This window comes from Pholis gunnellus (genome assembly GCF_910591455.1).
Source record: "Pholis gunnellus genome assembly, chromosome: 9".
Taxonomy (NCBI): Eukaryota; Metazoa; Chordata; class Actinopteri; order Perciformes; family Pholidae; genus Pholis; species Pholis gunnellus.
Genome location: NC_136535.1, coordinates 23,095,370 through 23,117,615, shown reverse-complemented (window position 1 = coordinate 23,117,615; position 22,246 = coordinate 23,095,370). Strand labels below are relative to the sequence as shown.

The 22,246-nt window shown below is 44.2% G+C and overlaps 2 protein-coding genes across 3 annotated transcripts; one reads left to right on the top strand and one right to left on the bottom strand.

Annotated features, from left to right (window-relative positions):
- The first annotated feature begins 1,396 nt into the window (after nt 1-1,396).
- tagln (transgelin) lies at nt 1,397-8,951 on the top strand. Of its 2 annotated transcripts, XM_079166792.1 has the most exons (6): nt 1,413-1,532; nt 6,182-6,224; nt 6,967-7,155; nt 7,762-7,933; nt 8,092-8,194; nt 8,295-8,951. In XM_079166792.1, exons 2-6 carry the CDS (start codon nt 6,213-6,215, stop codon nt 8,431-8,433), a joined length of 615 nt encoding a protein of 204 aa, XP_079022918.1. In that variant the 5' UTR covers nt 1,413-1,532; nt 6,182-6,212; the 3' UTR covers nt 8,434-8,951. The 2 variants fall into 2 exon arrangements, with proteins under 2 accessions (XP_079022919.1, XP_079022918.1); XM_079166793.1 differs by lacking the exon at nt 6,182-6,224 and having other exon boundaries at nt 1,397-1,532.
- A 1,180-nt stretch (nt 8,952-10,131) lies between these two features.
- On the bottom strand, nt 10,132-21,948 carry pcsk7 (proprotein convertase subtilisin/kexin type 7). Its single transcript, XM_079166747.1, has 17 exons — nt 21,854-21,948; nt 20,274-20,581; nt 19,833-20,069; nt 19,115-19,249; nt 18,790-18,955; nt 18,580-18,670; nt 18,153-18,207; nt 17,845-17,983; nt 17,637-17,737; nt 15,657-15,824; nt 15,009-15,113; nt 14,803-14,905; nt 12,515-12,671; nt 12,332-12,426; nt 12,109-12,214; nt 11,767-11,884; nt 10,132-11,220 (listed from the first exon to the last, which is right to left on the bottom strand). The coding sequence occupies exons 2-17, from the start codon at nt 20,520-20,522 to the stop codon at nt 10,954-10,956; spliced, it is 2,292 nt and encodes a 763-aa protein (XP_079022873.1). The 5' UTR covers nt 20,523-20,581; nt 21,854-21,948; the 3' UTR covers nt 10,132-10,953.
- Between the last annotated feature and the right edge of the window lie 298 nt (nt 21,949-22,246).

Below are 22,246 nucleotides of genomic sequence, written 5' to 3'. Positions count from 1 at the left end.
AATATAAATGTGTTAGTAGAAATACATATAATATATATTTAATCACATACATAAAAACACAGCCAGTAAAACACACGGGAATACAAGGCTTTCATCGCCAATGGCTGCTCCACTGTAATTGTTGTGCACAAACAAACATCTGGCTTGGTTTCTAGTTACAGCTGATCGCAGCGGGACCCTAACGAGATGACCACAGCCACTAAGAAAAACCAAAAGACAGATGAGACGAAACTCATTGTTGTTTTCTTGTGAATACAAGAGAGGTATTTTGTGATAGTGACCAGGTTATTTTCTTAATATCACAAAGGAATAACACTGGGAATATAATGCAGATGTTCACCATTTACTTCATGGCTTCATGTGCTTTCTTCACATTGCAAAGGGCAACGATGCGGGCTTGTGTTTATGTATAGTAAACAAAATGTGTACAAGCCAGAGATTGCAATCTGATTTGTTGCTGCTTTGTCTATGAATCCCACGTGTGTGTGTGTGTGTGTTTAAGTAAGAGTGGGTACACATGTGTTGGTTATCTCAAGTGTGATCCATCGAATTTCTGACTTTCCACTGTGAGAATGAAGCCAACTGCAGCTGCAGCAAACGTCTGACACCTCTCATACGCTGCCAAAGAGTGACCGCAATGGAATGGAAAAGCGATGGAAATGTCATGAGTGGTGGTGGCGGGGCACACACACACACACACACACACACACACACACACACACACACACGCACACACTGGGTGCAGCCACTGACGAGCCAGGACTTACATGGAGTTATCTGGCTGAATTACGGTGACTCTGTTACTCCTCCTCGCTCCCACCTCTGTCTCTCTCCTCCTTCCTCTCCTCGTCCTCTCCTCCCCAAATGTGCAACAACCTGAAAACAAAGAGTCATTAATGACATAGTTCCTTCCCTGCATCTGAACACTCTTTCCCTCTTTTCTCCGCAGTTTCTTTGAGTCCCATCTCTCCTCGCTCCATCTCTACTCCTCCTTTTCCACCATCCCGTCATCCTCTCCCCTCTGTGAACGAGGAGGGATGTGGTGAAGGTATTTGGAGAATTCCTGCTGACCAAACCAACGCCGCCTGGCATGCTGTCTCTGCTCTCACATGGAACAGCTCTACCCAAATAAGGCTGGACTTTTTAACTAGACGTAAGCGGACAGACAGGGAGAGGGAGCTGCTGAAAGGCCATGCCCTTTTAAGGATGAAGTTTCCTTTTTTTCCCCCTCCTTCCTCTTTCTCCTTCCTCTTTCTCCTTCACACTCCCTCCTCCCTCTCTCTCTCTCTCTCTCTCTCTCTCTCTCTCTCTCTCTCTCTCTCTCTCTCTCTCTCTCTCTCTCTCTCTCTCTCTCTCTCTCTCTCTCTCTTGGTAGACTAGTGAAGTCATCTTTCCTCATCTGCTCCTTTTAAGCCGGCCTTCTTGAGAGGGAGGTCCCTGCGACGCTTATACAAACACTCAGTCAAGCATCCACACTCAACCACACACGCTGCACTAGTAGCCAGCAGAGAACTGACCTATTCCTTCACACAGTGAGTATACGTTTCTTTTATTCCTCCATATACGATGAAGCTTCTGGGACATTTAGTAGGACGTCGCTTTATAGACCTCTCAGTCAAGAGGTTTTGAGGCCTTCCTGGCTTCCTATATAAAAAAAAAATACGTATGTGTTCTTTATCTTCTGTGTTTGAATTTAGAAGTTGTAGTCATTTCAAAATAAGAGCAGTGTGATCATCCAAAGGTCCAAGAAGAGGATCGTATGCAAATACACTTTGGGATGCATTTGAATAATAGCTATCACATATATGCATATCTAAGTAGGAAGTTTACTAAAGTTTCTGAAAATGATATCAGAGAATCATACACTTTGTTTGAGTTACTGCTGCATTTAATCCTGTGTGGGTGTTGATGTCTGTAAGAATTAGTTTCATGTGATCGAGCGAGTGTTATTCACTTGTTCAGTTTTAAATTAATCAATTGTTAAAAACTGGTATTTTTGACATTTGGAGTTTGGTTGAAAACAAGCTGACTGGGATTTCCACTATAACCTAATTGTGTTTTGTCTCATTGCAATTACACTCAGTGTTTATCCTTTAATATGATTCAGGTATTATTTCAGGGTTAATATATTTTCCATGTGAAGTGAGGATACGTTGAAGCAGAGAGGTGAGCCAGACAGTGTGGCATATCTCTGTCCGTGTTCATACTTCTATTTGCACAAGCAAATAATCATCTGCCATACTTGGCCTTTGGACGCCTGTGAATTCACAAGGCATGAAAGGTAACGACACTTCCTAAAGAGCACAGACAGACAGACTAGTACAATGTCCGGCCCTGAAACTGTGACACATGGGTGTATTTAACAAATAAAGCAATTTATCAACCACGAAGGAGAGGCGAAATAAGGCAAATGAGAGGAATTGGTAAAGTCAGTACGTGTCGGGAGTGGATGCGTGAAAATATGCTGCATGGATGTTGTGATGTAAAAACAAGGATAAATAACCAAACTCCACCACACGGTGGTATGAGGGGAGAGAAAGAGTGCCAATAAAGGACTGCTGCTGCTCAGGCTTTAATGCGTTGGACTCACAGGGCCCAGGTGTGTCCAATGCCGCTGATTACACTCAGTCCGGCCCGCAGCCCCGGAGATATAAAGCACAACAAACAGACAGAGATAAATTCTCATACATTTCTATTCTATGTTTAACAAGTTCTTTCTTTTTAATAACTGAAAACAATATTTAAAAGCTTTGTGTTAATAAAGATGGCAACACACCCAGGGATTCCAGTAACAACCAGGCCAGAAGTAACATAAGTGAAGTGTACCATGTGGGCAGTTCAGCTTCTAAGCAGCAACAACAAGAGCAGATAACAGTATCTCCATTGTCGATCATGCGGCAGCACATAAACACAGCAGAACCACCCACATCCGTGCAACAGAGCGAAGGGGGCTGATCGGACAGCACTACTTCAGAGTCAGTAGAAATACTTCATCTCAGACGCACAGCAGCTATTAAGTTTGTCAGAAGAATAAGCAGAACCTGGAAGGTTCTTGGCATTGGCAGCAGTTTTAGAAAATGCTTTCGGTGCTCATAAAAGTCTGGCACATCTGAGCAAAGCATCAGATTCATAAACCAGAGCCATGAAACAAAAGAGGATGGAGTTACAGCACAGAACATCAGCATAAGAGAGAGCGTCCTTCAACCTGAGGATGCTTTTAGCATGTTTTAAACCCCCCGACCTCTATAGCATGCAATTATTACCGTGACTGTTAAACAAGTCCCAGGCAGTTTATGCCAAATCATTATGTGGTGGTTAGCTAGTTAACTTGTAGGGGAGCCGAGGCCGCATGACGCCATGTCCTCTCAAGCTGTTGCCACAGGCCTCACACTGGTTTCCTGCTCTGCCGTGAGGATTTACCATGGTAATAGAGAAACAGAGCAAAACACAACGCAGAGAGCTGGACGGATGGAGGGACTGAGGGGATGAAGTCATGTTTGTGGGATAAGGCGCTTTAGGACTTTTGAAACGAGCCATGACAGACGTTATTTTCCTTTTTGTATTGTAGTCTTTTCTGCAGGTCATTACTTTTATTAAATTGCTCAAACACTGCTGAATAGAAACGTTACTTCAAACATTTGATGATATAATTACTGTTAGAAATTGAAAAACCTCAGTTCTTCCAGGTGTTTTCTTGAGTGAAAGGGGTCATTGAGTAGTCCAGGGTTCTAAAATGAACCCCTTTAGGCCCTGGGTTCATCTAGGAACCCTTTGATGTGCTTGAGGACTCACTCACATTTAAATAAGGTTCCTCCAGAAGCTGTGAGCTGAAGAAAAGTGCTTGCTGGAACTCACTGTGGCGGTCAGAGGTTCCTGCAGGAGCCTTTAGGTTGTTGAGGGTTCTTCCAAGAACCTCATCTTTAAGGAAGTTTACTTGGAGAACCTTCTATGTCATTTTAAGTTCTTTGAGTACCCAATTGGAAATTTGAGCAATAATCATATTTAAAGGGTTTCTTAGTTACCCTATTGGATATTTAAGGCACTTTTAATTTTACAGTGTAGTAATGAATTAAAACTACAAATATCAATTATTTTCCATTTCTTATTCATCTGTAGAAATTCTTTAAATGACACTTACAATGTAGGTTCAACATGCATGCTTTTGCAAGTTACAGGGACCAATTTTAGTTGTTGTTGATGCAGCATAGTACAAGTTGTCAGCAGCAGAGGTAACTTTTGTACCATCAATACCAATAGTACTTAGAGCACTTGTAGAAGGAGTAATTGCAGAAACAGCTGTTGCAAATACATGAAAGGTTACAGGATTCGATGTAGCATACCTTACTTTATACCCCTGCTACTGAAAAGGCAGTTTTATGGAGAGAGTTTATAACAAGTGGGTCTGTCGACGTATAAGAATGCAGTTTACAGAAATGACGTGAGCACTGCCTCAAATATTAAGAAGCAGCCAGACAACACAGAAGCTTGTTTGGCAGATAATTCTGAGTTATTGGCTCTGGGCCGGGTCCCAAGGATAACAACAGGTCCCTAGATACACATAAATACCAGAAATAGAGACCAGGCCCTGACGGACATCCTTGACCTCTTGAAATATTATATGATGGTTGTCATGCAATGCTCACAAACAAACTAATACTGGACATAAGGGAGAAATAGCACTTCTCTTCTCTTCTGAGGACATTTGAAGGCAGTGAGTTCATGCGGTTAACATAACTTCTATTTCTTTCCCTACAAAGAGTGTAATGTGTGTGATTTAAAATTGTGGTCCACAGAGTAGTTTATAAGGCTAAGAACTAGAGGCCAATGGAAAAAAAAGACAGGTTACCAGAAAAACACAGCACTCCGTGATAATGATTATATAATGACGTATGACGGTGGGAATAACAAGCGGGTAGAAGTGTGTCTCTCCGTGTGTGTGTGTGTGTGTGTGTGTGTGTGTGTGTGTGTCCCAGGAAGAAGGAAACACAGACGTATGAAGATAATATATAGTATCTGAACTTGTGGTTGTATGTAAGTGAGCGTGTTGCCCAGCATGTGTGTTTGGTTTCTTGTGGCCTAGAAAAGCACCGCTGGGAATGCAAAGATTATTACACAGGGTTGGTGGTAAAACTCTGCGGACACTCCGGGCAGGAATCCATTAATGCCGTTGTCATGCAGACTCTAATATGCAGACATGCAGTAGATCTACTTGCAGCGGTGGAACAAGTACACAAGTGCTTTGTTTAGCATTACCACAAGGTCAGAAATACTCCACTACTATTAAATCCTGTGGGATAAATAGTACTTTTCTTACTGACAGTAAATCAGACTCTCATTAGATCATCTCCAGCTGCAGCAGTCAAGACGTTTGCGTGAAAAAGCTCTAATAAACTTACTGTACTCTACATTATCTGCTCAGCAAAAGGTGAACACATTGGAGCAATTAGCAGCCAAATAGACAGATATTGGATTTCTATTCAGCGTAGACTGTATATAGAGGAAGAGGTGGACAAAGGAACTGTGAAGACGTCACCCATTGGTTTGCAAACTGCCGTTATGAAGTGCTTGAGTTTGTTACTTTGGCCGTCACCATATTGGCTTTTTGTAAACCAGAAGTGATATAAGAGGGAGGAGCTAAGTACAACCAAATGTTGAATATGACAACTTGACAACTCGTAGACCGGACAACGCCGTGGTAGAGACGTGATAAACCTTTGTATCTACAGTTTAAAGGATTCACACGCCCTCAGATCCGTTGAAGAATTGTGTGGAGAGAAGAATGGAAGAATGGAAGTAAGGGAGCAATGGAGGAAAGGAAAAAGGAAAAGGAAAATATAAGAAAGAATTAAATAGGGAAAGAGAAAGAACTTGCACGTTAGCTTCAGTTTATATATCGTCAGTATTATGAGACAGATTTACTTAAAACATAAAAAGACTTGCGTCTCTCCAGTCTTGGCCCATCTTCACATTCTGTCACTTGTAGTGAATTAATGCTGCCAGCTGGAAAAGAATCCTGTGACCGATTGAAAAACAGCATACACACAAAAGTTGCCAATTGTTTGTAAACTAAATTGTATTGTTGCCCTCGGTCACAACATTTCCCGTCCTGTTCCAGAGATGAGCCTCCTCCAGTCAACTCCTGGGTTTTAACCTTTAACACTTGAACTTTGAACCTCCCCAGGAACAGGAAGTTGAAGTGACCTGACATCAAGATGGCAACAAAGGTTGGATGGTGCAGAAAGCACTTTGATATGGGGTTTTGCACTTGGCTGTCGGCCCAAAGGCAATACAGAGGCATAAGAGGCAAAAATGCTGGCAATGATACATGTGTTGACACCAGGAGAGAGAAAGAGAGAGTGTGTGTTTGTGTAAAACGAAAGAAATATGCAAATGCTGATATAGAGCTCCCATTGTACACCACTTTGCCTCGGACACAGGTCCTGGTGGGGCTAAATGGTGTGTATTAGGAGACACAACGCTGTTACCGCCACTGTTCTGGGAAAAGGTGTTAAAATAAGTGCTGAGCCTACGCTTATATGCACGCTTTTGACTTGCACGTCCTCCATTGTAATACATATTATATACAGTATGGTATATTTAAGGAGTATCTGAGTGTGTTTGTAAGTATATGCCTTCAAGTTAGATGATTTGCACAGCGATGCATGTTGGTGCAACAGCACTGCAATGTGAATATTAGCTGTTTGCATCGCCTTAAAAACTAAAATGTTTGACAAAAAGGTGCAAGAAAACAGTAAGTTTATAAAATCTATATGTTATCATAAGTATATTCTCTGCTTTCAATTCTCAAGATGGCAGATAAGGATGACTCCAGTGAAGATATAACTACGGATCATCACGTTTACTTAGCTCTCACACTTTTCCCAGAGGTCATTTTTTTTCGGGACTCTTTGACTCTCTCCTTAATTTCATTGCATCGCCCCTTCCTCCATTTCACGCTCTCTTTAGGGAGTCGGCATGGCTAACAAAGGTCCCGCCTTCGGCATGAGCCGGCACGTTCAGGATAAGATCGACAGCAAGTACGACCCTGAGCTGGAGCTGATCCTGGTGGAGTGGATCAGCCGCCAGTGTGGCGCCGGTGTGGGAAAGCCAGAGGCCGGCAAAATGGGCTTCCAGGCCTGGCTGAAGGACGGATGTGTGAGTGCAACATGCAAAATACATCTTCAATTTCATAAATCAGCCTAATAAACAATTAACCGAATAAGAATCACCTATATGATGATTGTTTTTAATGATGTTTTCGCTCTGAAACAGCTGCAAGGCATCTATTTTTCTTTCATTTAAGTCACATAACACCTTGAAGTTTAATATTCCCCTTTTTTGCCTTGAGATCTGGTGAAGAAATCAGGATCAAACCTGGCGGAAAAGTTGCAAACAACAACTCTTTTAGGAAAAAATGAAGGACAATCACAAGTTGCTGCAGGGCTACCTCGTATTTTAAGTCAAAATGTTTACAAAATCTACATAGAAAAGCAAACTAAAGCAATCAAACTAAAACTGAATTCAAAAAGGAACAATCAAGAAAAATCAAATTGTAACGTTTTGCTAAATATCTTATTTATTTTACATTACTCATGGTCAACCCAAATAAAGCTAAATAAAGCATTAATTTTATGCAAGACAACCTAAAATTCAGCCTGTGTACTGATTGCTATTTGACCCTTTATCTTATGTCTCTCTTTCCTTTCATACCCTTCTTCCCCTTTTCCTCTACCTCCCGTCACTCCGTCTGGTCTTCCCCAGGTCCTGAGCGAACTGATCAACAGTCTGTTCACCGGAGATAAACCTGTGAAGAAGATCCAGAGCTCAACCGCGGCCTTCAAACAGATGGAGCAGATCTCCCAGTTCCTCAACGCTTCGGAGAAGTATGGCGTCACCAAGACTGACATGTTCCAGACCGTGGACCTTTGGGAAGGTGAGGCGGGGCTTCATGGTAGAAGACAAAAAACCTGGCTTGAGATTAAGCACTTTGTTTGTGCAGTAGAGTAAAAAGTGCTTGGATGTGACGATGCACGTTTGGAAGTTTCATAATGTGAGTGATAATCCTTGCTGTGTGTGTGTGTGGGTGGACAGGTAAGGACCTGGCGGCGGTGCAGAGGACCCTGTCAGCTCTGGGCAGCTTGGCCTTCACTAAGGACGAAGGCACATACAACGGAGACCCCAACTGGTTCTTCAAGTGAGTCCGATACATGACATGTCAACCGCTTTATCTACTCCAATTAGAATAAGTGAACCCTGCTGTTTTAGGTCTATTAATTCAGTGACTTTTTTTGCAGGAAATCCATGGAGAACAAGCGGGACTTCAGCGACGACCAGCTGAAGGCGGGCAAAAACGTGATCGGTCTACAGATGGGGTCAAATAAGGGAGCCTCACAGGAGGGCATGAGCTATGGAAGATCCCGACAGATCCTGTAGAAATCACTGAGCCACAGATACCCAAAAACCTCTTCAGCCCCTTAATCCCTTCTTAGAGCCTGTAAGCGTCTAACTTCATCATAAAACATCTTCTGCTTTAGAATTTAGCTACTTTCGAACAATACCCCTCCCCCCACACCTACTTCCCTGGTCTTGACAACCAGTACAACGTTTGTAGTCTTAGGTGTAGTAAAGTAACCATGAAACCGACCAATGCCTCGGAGGTAAAAGCAAGATGACAATGTGCCATAACTGACCGCTGATACATAATAAATAAATAAATGTCTGAATTATGGCCTTTTACTTCTTAGATTTTAATAACATTTGTTCTGGATTCCGACACAAATATCAATCTGTGTTTACGTAATTTAACAAAGGATTTTCTTTTCCAAACTACCATTACATAAAATATTGTTCCTTGTTAATTTTTCCTATCTAACCACTTCCCACAATGCTACGCCTGCTGTATCAGCGACAATATTTTTGTACATTGTCTTATTAAATGACTTTGAAATACATTTCTGAATTGACTTTGTGATTTTTTACCTTTCTGGGAAATAAGAAAATTGAGACACACTCACCTTTCGCCGGATTTTTCTTTTACTACCATGAATTCAAAGGATAGTCAAGTGTGTCTTAAAACAACATGAAAATCATGGCAGAATCCAGAGTCTATAGGTGCAAAGATGCTTCTCTTTCAGTGGAGTTTGAGCTAAGAAAGCATCTCTTCAGAGACAGAAGTAACTACAGAAACCAATAAACTCTTGACATACGAGCATGTTACCAGAGTTTTAATGCAGACTTAACAAAATGTGAACTATCCTTAAACGTTGGAGAATGCGTTTCATTGCAGATTAGCTTTACGCCAGTTTGGCGGCTACATGTGTGAGCTACATTGTTGCTCAGTGTTCCAAAAAGGTCAAAGCTAGCCTTAATACAGTTCTGTTGTGTTAAATTAATTTGAGTTTGTTTTGTTTGACGTTTTGTGTGATGTGAGGGATGGTACTGTTGATACGTTACTGCCAATACTTTGGTTTATGACCAAATATTTGCAAATCTGATGACCCTCCCATTAACCTCAGCTTTATTTAGTGCTAATTAGCGAATGTTAGCATGCTAACAGGCTACGCTAAGATGGTGAACATGGTAAACATGGTAAACATTTACAACTTATCTGCTTAACATCTTCGGGCTAAAATCAATGTGTTAGCATAGTTATCAGATAGTAGCTATATTAGTTAGCATGCTGGCGATAGCATTTAGCTAAAGGAGCTGCTTAGCTTCGCTGAATAATGCTAATAATTGTTAAACTCTTGTTGGTTTGTAAAAACTCAGATACATTTCTTTCTACAGCACACATATAGAATCTTCTATTTTTGATACTACAATATGTCACAATAACATAATAGAGTGAATAATAGTGATTTTGTGTGTAAATGTGTTTTAAAAACCACAACAGTCAAAGAATAATCCATCAAGTCTTTTTATTATCATTCAGATCACCTGTGACTTGCACAGCAAACACAGTTTCCACCTTCAATCCAAACACTTCTTCCCATTAAAAAATTAGAACTCTTCAATACATTTTTACAAAACACTTTGTATAAATCATTTAACACGCTCGATATATTTATCTGTACAGCAGGCACACGATGTGTATATATTACACTTCATAAAAAAATACATATACAAATCCCACACTTGAAAAATCCCACTTCAAGTTTTTTTTTTTTTTATCAGTAGTTTGGTTGATAACCCGCAGATAACGACCACCCAGACTTAAAAGATCAAATAACACCTCAGAAAATAAATCTAGTTTATATAAAAAACAAACAATCAGCAGTATTCTTGGAACCTCATATTTGTCATGGAAGACCACTCACTCAAGTACACACACACTCACACACTCACACACTCACACACTCACACACTCACACACTCACACACTCACACACTCACACACTCACACACACACACACACACACTCACACACTCACACACTCACACACTCACACACTCACACACTCACACACTCACACACTCACACACTCACACACTCACACACTCACACACTCTGCAAATTCGTACCTTCCTGTAGTGCAAATTTAAAAAAAATTCTCTTGGTTTAATGACCCTCGGGTGACCGTAAAGTACATCCCACCGATCTGTGAGCTAAATTCTTCTCTGTCTAAAAACCCTGTTAGGGCCTTCCAGTTCATGCCCGACCCTTAATCTGACCCTAACCTAATCCTGATTGGAAACTTTAACGCCAGTACTGACAAAACAACCCCACTTTAGAGGATTGTCTTCAAGTTTTCTTGGACATTTGTTCAAGTGTACAAGAACACACACACATCTTTCAATAAAAGGCCATGTGTTTGGGACAAATAATCCACTCTTAAGTCAAGTATATCTTGCAATCTACAGAATCTACAGAAAGGTGAAAGGAGAGGGTGAGAGCCTGAGACGTCCTGTGAGAAAAGACAGAGAAAGGTTTCAGACCCATCACCTGGCTCAGTGCTATGTCGCCAGCCGCTCCCCATTCAAAAGCAGCGCTTTGGCTTCGAAGTCCAACACTGCATGCAGCTCCACCCCCGAGTCATGCTCCTCCTCATCCCCCACCAACGCATCCTCCACTCCTCTCCCTCGGCGCCCTCCCCTGGCCCGGTGACTTCCCCGTCTCCTGCGCAGGCAGAGGAGGCCCCTGAAGTCCAGGTGGGCCAGTGTGACCTCCAGTGTGTAGTACAGGGACCAGAAAAGAGCAAAGCAGCCCAGCAACAGCAGGAACTGGAGGGGGGGGGGGGGGGCAAAGGAGGTAAATCACAAGGACGTGAAAGTTAAATTTATCACTAAGTTGAAGTTTTAGTTTTCCTTCCTGGTTTAGGATCAGCTTGGATCTCTTACTGAATATGTATGGGATTTATTAGCATGTTTGCTAAAAGGTCAGCAAATGCACATTAATGCTTCTTCAACGATGCATGGATGGTGCAAATTCTACAATTAACACACATTTCACCACAAATAGTAACTGGCAGGCCAGATTTCCTGGTAGCCGGCATCCCTCCCTTGATTTCCACAGATCTAATTATTATGTTTAGGGTTAAGGCTTCAAATGAGGTTTACGTCTGGCAATTGTCAAGAAATGTGTTGCTATATTCTGCATATAGCAACAATTCTGTCTTGTTTACTCCGAGTAAGAACCTTTACAGATCCCTTTAATAGTGATTTTCTAAAAAGGGCTGAGCGGTCTGGTCTTTCCAATATACATTATATAAGAGAAGACAGAAAGTTTAAAGAGAGACAGAGGGGCAAGGTAAACAGTTCACTGTTTACCTTGAGGTTGTTGGAGGTGAAGGGGCTGACGATCTCTGGAGGGATGTCCAGCCCTGGAGGGCAGGGCAGAGAGAAGCTGCTGTCCAGATACCTGCCACTCATAGCCTCCTCCACCAGCCTGTCAATCAAGGCGCAGCCAATCAACACGCAGAATATATATTTATTCATCTTTCATGTCCGTCAAAACGCTGAGACAATCGTTGCATCACTGCATTCAGGTGATGGGACAGTTGTATGGTAAAATAATAAAACCAGGCCCAATACACCAAGATGGAAACCACAAGCATTCAGCGACTCAGATGAGCTCAACACTGTCCAGACGGCAGCGAGTGGAGGTCTTACCTCCGTCTGTCCTGGACCTCGCTGGGGGTCATAGAGGAACCGTACAGGGTCAGCTGCCACTGCTTCAACACTCCCGACGCTGCACACTGCGCGATAGTCCACTCTTCTACAGCAAGAACAACACGAGCAATGAGGAACAATACAAAAGGGACTGGAATTTTCCCCCCACTGCTAAAAAAAGACATTCCCATCCCAGTCGCTTGTGTCGAGTGCGTGAGCTTACTGTGGTCAGACATCTTGAGGGTGTACTGGCCTTCAGCTCTCTCCCCCCAGCAGCGCACAGTGGAGAAAGTCCAGTCCTGGTAGCCTGACGGGTCTCTATGAGCCAAACAAAAGAGAGAATACTGAATTAAACTGCAGTCAAAACACATTTTAATTCAAGTTCTGCGCGGCGCAGGGTTTGTACCTGTCGATGGCGCGGCGCGCCCCGATGACCGACGACATACCGCTGGGGCAGATCAACGTGATCTCCACGCTGCCACGGCAAGGGTGGTTTATGGTCACGGTGACGGCCACGTGCTCCAGCGTCTCCATCCCAGAGTGTCGGAGGTCAGCAGCAGAGACTGAGGGAGAGGAGGGAGCAGCTTAGTGAGTGTGTTTTTACCATTTCCTGGATCGATGAGGGAAGTCACGGGCCCGTAAAATGGAAACGTCCGACGCGACATTATAACAAATAAAAATGCAAACACTCGAGAATATGTGAAAATATGATCAAGGCAAACACTTTGAATGATTTAACAAGGTTTCTGCAGGGTTCACAAGTTGAATTTAAGACATTTTTAGTCGCACAAAGAATGCAATTTAATACCCGTCTAACAACTATACCTGCTGTTAGACAAGTATGATGGAAAACCAGTGGGCATGAGCCTGAGAGCGAGTTGCATACTGGGAAAAATAGCGATAAAAAATCTCGTTAAATTCAATCTTCCATCAGACTCTCCATCTTTCTTTCTCTCTTTGAAGTATCGGTCCTCCTGCTCTCCCTCTCTTTAAGTGAGCCTCGGTGCTCTCTGACCATGTAGGGCCGCACGCATCCTCGGGGCAGGGAGGGACGCCAAGGGACGAGGGAGCGAGGAGAGTAAACAGAGGTGAGGAATGAAAAGTGTCGGGGGACAGAAGGGGGGGGAGGGGAGAGACGGTAAGGAGACGGAGGCAAGTGGAGGAGAGGTGCTGAGAGGGCGAGAGAAGGGGATGTGTGGACGGGCAAAAAGAGAAGGAAATACAATAGAACTGGCAGTTTTGCACTTTCAGCTGACTTTTCATCCAGAGTCTTTAGAGAAAGACAATATGCAGTGGATAAACTTTCTCCTTCAGGGCGTTTGTATCAGTAATAAACTCCAAACTATTTTCCAGGGAACTGTCCAGGACCTGTCTATGCTCAGAGATGAGAGGATGAAGACATGGCAATGTGTGGGAAAGTACCAACTGCTCTGCCCGAACCACATAGGTCTGTTGCAGAGTTTCCTAAATCCTGCATGAGGTTTACATGAGATACATACAGAGTCTGAACTGTATTATACTGAGAACCTCTAACCACGTCATGTGTCCCACTGTTCAACACTTTTTGGGGTCGAGTATCCAAAGTTTTATTGGCAAACATATATTGCCTCTATTGCCACTATGTTTGGGGGTGAGGGCAAATATATTAGGGTGGGCCGATCCAATATATTGAATATGTGATCATAAACTCTGAGCATGCTTTGTTAACAAGACAGGAGAGATTGAGTGCTTACTGACTAGAGCTGTACATTTAGTCTTCTCTCTCATGTGTGTTTTCTGTCTGAGTCGAGCATCGTTTTTTATAACAACAACTCTGACACACTGGATTCACGGGGATGTGACCGCTTTCATCGGTCACCGCGAGCTCTACACAAACACACGTGTGTGGCGACCGTGTTCACGTGGGAAGCCGGCGGTTTGTGCTTCAGCCAAAACACAACTACAACAACAAACACCGCTGAGTAGCGTGACAGGCAGGATGTGTGCCAGTGACAAAAAAACCTGTGTTTTATTGCAGTTTTTCTGAAACTTTTAAAATGAAGTACGGATGTGAGTCTGTTCTGTAACCTTCAGCAACTTTTTACTTTGTGCTGAAGAAAGTTGTGTTGCTTGTGACCCCACACACACACACACACACACACACACACACACACACGCACGCGCACACGCACACGCACACGCACACGCACACGCACACGCACACGCACACCTTGGCTGTGCTCCTGACCACAACGAGGCCATACAAGAGGGAAGATAGAGATCGAGTGAGCAGAGGAACAGAGACGAGGGAGCCGGAAAAGTTTCTTCTCCAATGAGGTCACCATGAGCTTGTTTGAAAAAGCGTGTGAGGGATTAAAGAGAACCGATCAGATTATACACAGACAGTCTAATGTGACGGATTCAGAGATGAGAGAAATGCAAAAAAAAAGAAAAAGAAAAGCTACTGAGAGGAGTCGTGAAATACAGAGACCGACTGGGAAGAAAAAGGAGAAATCTGGGAAAAATCTCACCCAGTATTTCACTGTGTACGCAGGAACTCACAAACAAGAGAACATTACCTAATATGGAGAGGCAGACTGACTGAGGAGCAGACAGGGAGGGAGGGAGGGAGGGAGTCAGCTACGTAGCGCAGTGAGTAAATTCAACAAGCAGCTGTTCAATACAGAGCTGAGAGAGTGCGAGAGGAGGAGTTACCTTCCCAGGTTAGGACCAGCTCGCCTGGATAATTCGGAATGGGCGCTTCCTCCTTTATCACTGAACTCTGATAGGACACGAGAAACGGCACCGACTCCCACACCTGAGAGGGAGGAGGGAGGACAGTCAGGGCCACGTTTGTAATTTACTTAAACATGAAAATAGCTCGTGGTTGCAGCCGTGTGTGTGTGTGTGTGTGTGTGTACCTTGGCAGCGTTGACGAGTCTCCACGCATTGAGCACACCGAAGCCGTGCTGGTGGCTGTGGTGGAAACCGGCTCCGTTCACCTTCCAGTCTGCACTGCTGTCACACTGATAGGACAAATAAAAACGGTGTTAGCTTTGGTACAGAGGCAGCCCAACACGTTATCATGTTATCAGTAACACACACTCACTCACTCACTCACTCACTCACTCACTCACTCACTCACTCACTCACTCACTCACTCACTCACTCACTACTGTCTCTGTCTCTGTCTACGGCTTAGGAAAGGTACTAAACCACAAACTTAAGTCAGCTTTCGATCATTGTCACTGTAAATTGCATGAATTTGGGTTTTGGACTGTTTGATGGGGGAAAACAAGCTAATTCAATACATTTGAAGATATTACCTAATCCACTGAGAAATTGTGACTTTAAAATATTTGCATTTCAATTTGAAACATAGTTTATCAACATATCAGGAATCGGGATGTTAATAATTAACCAGATAAAATAAATATTGTTTTAAAAAGCCTGAGCTGCCTAAAAATGATCATCCCTCATCAGGAAAACTAAACAGCAGATGTATCGTAAAGATAAAGGATTTGTATCAGATTAAAAAGGTACCCTGTACGTTGACCCCATTGGCCTACCTCGGTGGCAGTGAAGGTGATGATGTGCTGCACGTCCCTCCAGCTGAGACAGGGACGCACCTGCAGCATGAGGGCCACCATTCCTGCTGCCAGCGGGGCCGCGGCGGACGTGCCGGTGTGGCCCTCGGTGCAGCCGGTCCCCTTCTGCATGGACCAGTCCGACGTCACCTGCGGAGACAGACAAGATGGGCTGACCCGAGACACGAAACACGGAGACTCGAGCGCACGAGTGGAAAGGTGGTCACAGCTCTGGCAGGAGGCCAAACACAAACTGGCACCGACATGTGGGAGTAAACACGGGGACGGATGAGTGAATGCAAACCTTTCGCAGAGTATATCCAACAGTAACTATGTTCTGCACATAAACAACTAGCGAAGAACACTTCATCAAGTGCCAGCGTCACAGAGCGACATATTTACTGCAGGCGGCCGGTGTGTGTGTGTCTCCAGCTAACGGAAAACATGAGGACTGTGTGACAAGAGTTTAAAGCCCTGAGGAGGTCCAGCTTTGTAAAGGCATGACAGGATGTGAAGAGAAGAAGAACACACCGCATAAATTAAAATGAAGAGTGGTAAAGTGAAAATGTATAGTGGTCGACTTAAACACAGGATTTATGGAGAGGATTAACTTTACGAGCAAGTGGGGAAGAAACGGACTAACATACTATTTTTGAACAGGTTTGTCTGCGTGTGTGAGATTAAAATCCACCCGTTTATAAGGCGCACAAGTGCAATCATGTCGTCCACGCACACCACCCGCTGGTACCCGCATTAGTGACAGCCGGTCTGACAGCAGGATCACAGCGATGTGGGCTGAGGAGGAATTCACAGCACTCTGCGTTTACATGTCGCCCCCCCCCCCCCCGCATCATCAGGAGACAACCTCTGCACCTCTACAGGCAGAGACATTTGTGTTTAGAACATCCACATGTGGCATTGCAATCCATCAGAAACACAGAATCTCTTCAGGTAAATAAAGATCGAGTAACTCCAGAATGTATATAAGCCTGTGTCATGTTTTGGTTAGCCACAGCTAATCCTTCGGGCTTGCGTAATCAAGAATCAGATGAATCAGCTGGAGTTTCCCCATTTCCAGGCTTTACAGACTCCTACAGATAAAATACGTGAGTGAAGACAGCTGTTCCTCAGAACAGTGGGCAGTGTTTGGTACGCACTTGGCCTGTGAGTATACTGGGGTCAGTGATGGATCAGCTAAGCTCTTGCAGCCCAGACGATGACACCCCCCACCCCAAACTGCAAATAGAACGTCAAATAGAGGTCGGTGGCCTCGTTGGGCCCTGACTACCATCATCATCCGTCACCGTGTCTGCTCCTCCTGATGTGGAGCTGCTCTTTCACAAGCTTTCACCATCACTGATTTCCTAGTTTAAGACCACACTGAATCTTAGATGAACTATCTCACACGTCATGTTATGGAATAGGGTATCTACAGACTTCAAGGTTTCATCACTTGAAACCTTTAGGATTTTAATAAACTAACGCTAATGTTTGGTACAGCTAAAATACATAACTATCAAATAAACAACTATATTGGATTGTCTTTCAAAAACATAACCTTCCAGCTTTGATACAATACATGGACTGAAACGAGGAAATCTACTTCCTGAGACTGACAGCAAGTCCTGCAGCCCTTTACTGGACCTTTGTGTGTTCGTTTATCTGCTCAGGTGTCACGAGCAGCTCACACAGATATAAATGACTATGAGCATTTTTAGTTACGACTGTGACTGGGCCTCATATTCCAAGAATAAAGATGGGCAGGTAGAAGAAAAAAAAGGCAAAAAAAGAGAGGACTTTTTTCCAACTTGGAGTCGCTTGTTATTAACTTCCTGTTGTTCCTTTTGCTGCTTGTCATCCATTCTCTGGTCTAGTCATCCTGTGTGTGTGTGTGTGTGTGTGTGTGTGTGTGTGTGTGTGTGTGTGTGTGTGTGTGTGTGTGTGTGTGTGTGTAGGACCTACAATGCTCCTCAGCTGGCTTCCCCCGCTGCTGAAAGTGACAGCCAGCATGGACGCACACTCTTCAGCGTAGAAGGGCATCCTGCCTTGCTCATCGACTGCTCCTGCAACAAACACACACACACACAATTATGTATGACCCCGAGGCACACACATCCACACCCCCAAACACAAGTGAGCACTCACAGGCCTGAGAGTCTCTGTGTCTTACCGATTGTGATGGTGTAGATGGAGTTGGCGTAGCCGTCGTAGTTGCAGTTGTCATTGTATTGACCTCCATTGCCACTGGCTACCACAAAGATGCTGCCGAAGCCTTGTCTGCCTGCAATCACCCCGTGCTGCAGCGCCGCCTGTGGAGGGGGAAAAATAAATAAATCATGCTGTTACAAATAGAGCGAAGATTGTATGTTTTGTGCTTACAGTTTCTCTACATGCCGTCTCCTCTGTAACTGATGTGTTGCAGTGTACCGCCCTCTGCAGGACACAGTCACTGCTCCACACACAGTGTCTTGCTCTTACCTTGCCCAGGGGATGGGGTCCATCCACAGTGTGTCCGTCATCATCGGGACCCCAACTAGAGGAGACAAGCGTCTCAATCAGAATCCAAGCAAGACTTTGTACAACAACGTGATACATTCTGGCATTAAAACATGATTGCATAGTCAAATATTGACCCTTAAGGGCATGGCAGGATAACCACGGCTCCACCGGCAACTTTGTCTTAAATAAAAGGTGCTGGAAGTATCAAAAAGCTCAAACTGATAGAATAGATATCGTCACAATTAGATCTATGCAGAGAACACTTTATACTATAAAGTTTAGTATAAAGTGTTCTCTGCATAGATCTAAGTGTGCAGACACTTAAAGGCATTAAAAGCTGGTAAGTCAACAAAGGTTGTCAAAGGTAAATAATACCTTACAGGACCGGAGAGTATCGGTGTGTTACCTGCAGCTGTAGATGTCGTTGACCTGGTAGTGCTTGTTGAAGGCTATGGCCTCCAGGCTGTCTGTCAGCAGGCCGTCCAGCACTCTGATGCCTGAACAAAACAAAAAGAGAGAGATGTGTGACAACACACATCTATCCAAAGTCTCAGCTCCGGTCTCAGTGGTTCTGAGCTCTGGGACACTCGTGTTTAAAATTCCAGTTTGTCTGTACCTGCCACCTTGCTGCCGTAGGCCACCCCCACGGCACAGAAGCTGTTGTTGGGAACGGCCGCGATCTCTCCGGCACACCGCGTCCCGTGGTGGTTGTCGCTGTGGACGTCTGGGTGAGGCATGGGGTCCGGGTCGTTGGAGTTGAGGTCGTAACTGCCCTCTGGACTCTGAGAGGGTTGAAAAACATTATGAATGGAAAAGGAATTGCTGGCAAGCTTCCAAACAGCTTTATTGTTTTCAAAATGTTCAGCCATGACAACTAGACACACAGATCATCACTACGTAACGGGACAGACTTACAATCCATTGATCATAGGATGACTCACATAGTTGGGCTGGATGTCCAGGTGGGTGTGCTCCACCCCGTCGTCTACCACCACCACCGTGACTCCTCGGCCAGTGATGTTGCGCTCCCACACTCCTGTTACGTTGATGTCCATCCCCTTATTGAGGTGATTGTGCTGCAAGAACAAGAAGAGTGAGGTGAGGTAAAGGAGAGAAAACCTTCTCCCGCCTCTTCTTTGCAGTGTCTAAGCATCACTACGGAGTATTTTTATTACCTTGAAATGCACTTTGGTTGTCTGATGTTTTTGTACCCACAGGACACACACTTTGCAAACGAGGTGACACATTAGGACTGTAACCATAACCCTATAAATAGGACTATATGTCATGTTTCAGTCTATGAGATGGTCAAAATCACTTTTTCACAGAAAAGTCTAATGTCACACTGAGCTGATAAAAAAAAGAAAGACAATAATTCTCAATGACAACTGGAAAAATAAATAAAAGCACAAATCGTCTCCGTGTAAAACAGGCTCCTGATTAGCTGCCTGCTAGACTAGTTCTACATAAAGTGCTATTGTTGAAACAAAAACAACAAAAAATATGGGATGCAGATTATTTGACAAGTAAATTCTTCATTTATTAATTCTTGACAGTCACTAAGTTAATTCTAGGCACTCATTTAGAGTAAACCTGACATACCTGACCTGACAACTAGCGACTGAGCAAGCTGAAAACAAAGAGAGTCCAGATTCTCACCAGGTGCCACTGTTTGGGGTAATTGGGATCGTTGAAGGCCATGGACCTCTTGGAGCGGCTCAGCACTGTCTCCTGGGAGTGCCACAGGACATGAGGGTGGGCGGCCAGGACGTCTCCAGGCCGGCCACTCTTGCTCCAAATACCAAACACAGATCCTGGCATGATGGAGCACAGCAAGTAGTGACCTTCTAGCTGTCCGATCTGGCCGTGGTTCTTCAGCCCGGCCTGCTCCGCTACCTGGGATGGAGAGAATACTGATGAGAAATTAAACTGGAACAATACTTGTGTTTTTTTCCCCCTGACCGAGGCAACATTACAACAGATTAGACTGCAGCCTTGCTACATTCTGTTTTATTTGAAGATGTCAGATCAGAGAAATGAAGCCCTGAGTTCCTAAATAAAGATCTAAATGTATCGGCTGAGTGTTCATGAAGCATTTACCCTGTTGGCTATCGCATCCAGGTGCGCGGAGCTCTGTTCGCCATCGTCCCCACCACGATGTGGGCCAGAGTGGAGCCGGACGGCCCAGGACTGACCCAGGCCGCAGGAGAGTGACGGCCAGGGTGAGGGAGGAGAGGAGGCGGAGTGGGGATTGGATGGGGCAACGGGGGGCAGCAGGGTCAGAAGCAAGAGGGCACAGGAGGAGAGGAAGAGAAGGAGCAGGAACGTGGGGAAATACAGCGCTGGCATGGCAGCGGAGGGTGAGACACGGGGTCGACCAGGCGAGCCCTCCTCATCTGAACAGCAAGCTGGAGACGAAGACAGACAGACGGGGAGAAAAGAAGTTAGTTGTGAGGGCAATGAGAACCAGTGGCTGGTTGCTCACCACCTGTGTGCTGCATTCAGAGGCCACTTATTAGATTCACAGCGTCGCACTAACTGGACAACAGTTCATAGCGCTGTGGCAGCAGCACATCGGATTAACACGCTGCGGTTACATCAGCGTTCCTGCACGGACTTCTCTGAAGAGGCTCTAACAGATGAATGCTATTTTATTAGCACTGTCAGGCTAAAGATTTAAATACTCAAACAGATACCTCTGAGTTCAAGTGAGGCGTCTTCTAATTTGCAACCCAACATATCCTGGTTTTGACGTGTAAAGGTGGAGAGTGTATACATGCACATGAAGTATGAAGTAAGGAACGTAATGTGCGGCTGGATTAACCTGTTAGAGGTGTGTGTGTGTGTGTGTGTGTGTGTGTGTGTGTGTGTGTGTGTGTGTGTGTGTGTGTGTGTGTGTGTGTGTGTGTGTGTGTGTGTGTGTGTGTGAATGGTTATGAATGTTAGACAATTAGGCCAGCTGTGATCCCGCCTGGATTACAGATATTAAATAGTGACAGTGACATGAACCTAACTGTGACATTGATTGTTATGGACACTAAATGAAAAGGGGAAATAATAAGATTATAATGAAGTCATGTAGCTAGATGTCACAGCTACCACACACCCACGCAGTCAGGAGCTACAGTAAGATTAAACCTCGAGTAACAAAAGACAGTAATACAAGAAACGCCCAACTTGTTTGAACGTCCTGGAGCAAAACACCAAACCGCTGTCAGCTGATGTGTAGCCAAATATTTGTCTGTGACCACGTTATAAACGACATATAACAAACACGTGACATCGGCTGGTGTTATCAACAGATCCCCCTTCACACGACGTTAACATCGACAACAGTAGCTCAGAGTTTAAGAAGATTCAGCTGCTTATATTTAGCGTCCTTTAGTGTGACACGTGGTTAAAACAGAAACAAAGTATATTGTATTTGTATTGGTGAAACCACCTGATGTGCGCTAACATGCTAGCTCCCTGGCAGGCTAAAGTAGCACTCGGTTTTGCTGATTGTTTATTTTGTTTTGTTATGAATCCCAGCAGGTCAGCTAACGCTAGCTAGTTAGGGCAGCTAGCTGGGGGTTAGCCGTTTAATAAATTAACTTGCGACTCGTGACACTCAAACGTTACAGCTACGGCAACTCACCGCGATCATACCATTTTAAATATATATAAATTACATATCGTACCTTTCCACCGAGCTCGTGTTGCATCTGTCCCTTGTTGTGGATTTAATGAATAACAGAGAGCTCGTCATCTCATTTCCGGGTTACGCACGAGTCACAAACCCCAACAAAACGTACTACGTCATACAGTTTGTTGCGCATGCGTCGTCTGATTGGTCCAGAGTCATAGCGGCATTATAGGTGCTGTGGTCTCGACACAATCAGTGGATTAAAGCGTGTGTGTGTGTGCATTTATTGAAAACAGCTCCACAATGGCTTAAATATTACCAGGAATTACATTTTAAGGTGTCTTATTGTGAAGGTCTTGCCTTGGTATTAACTATATGTATTTGCTTTTTCGATCTATAAGTTAGTTTCATGGTGAGTGTTTAGTGTGAAGAAATGAAAATGACACCA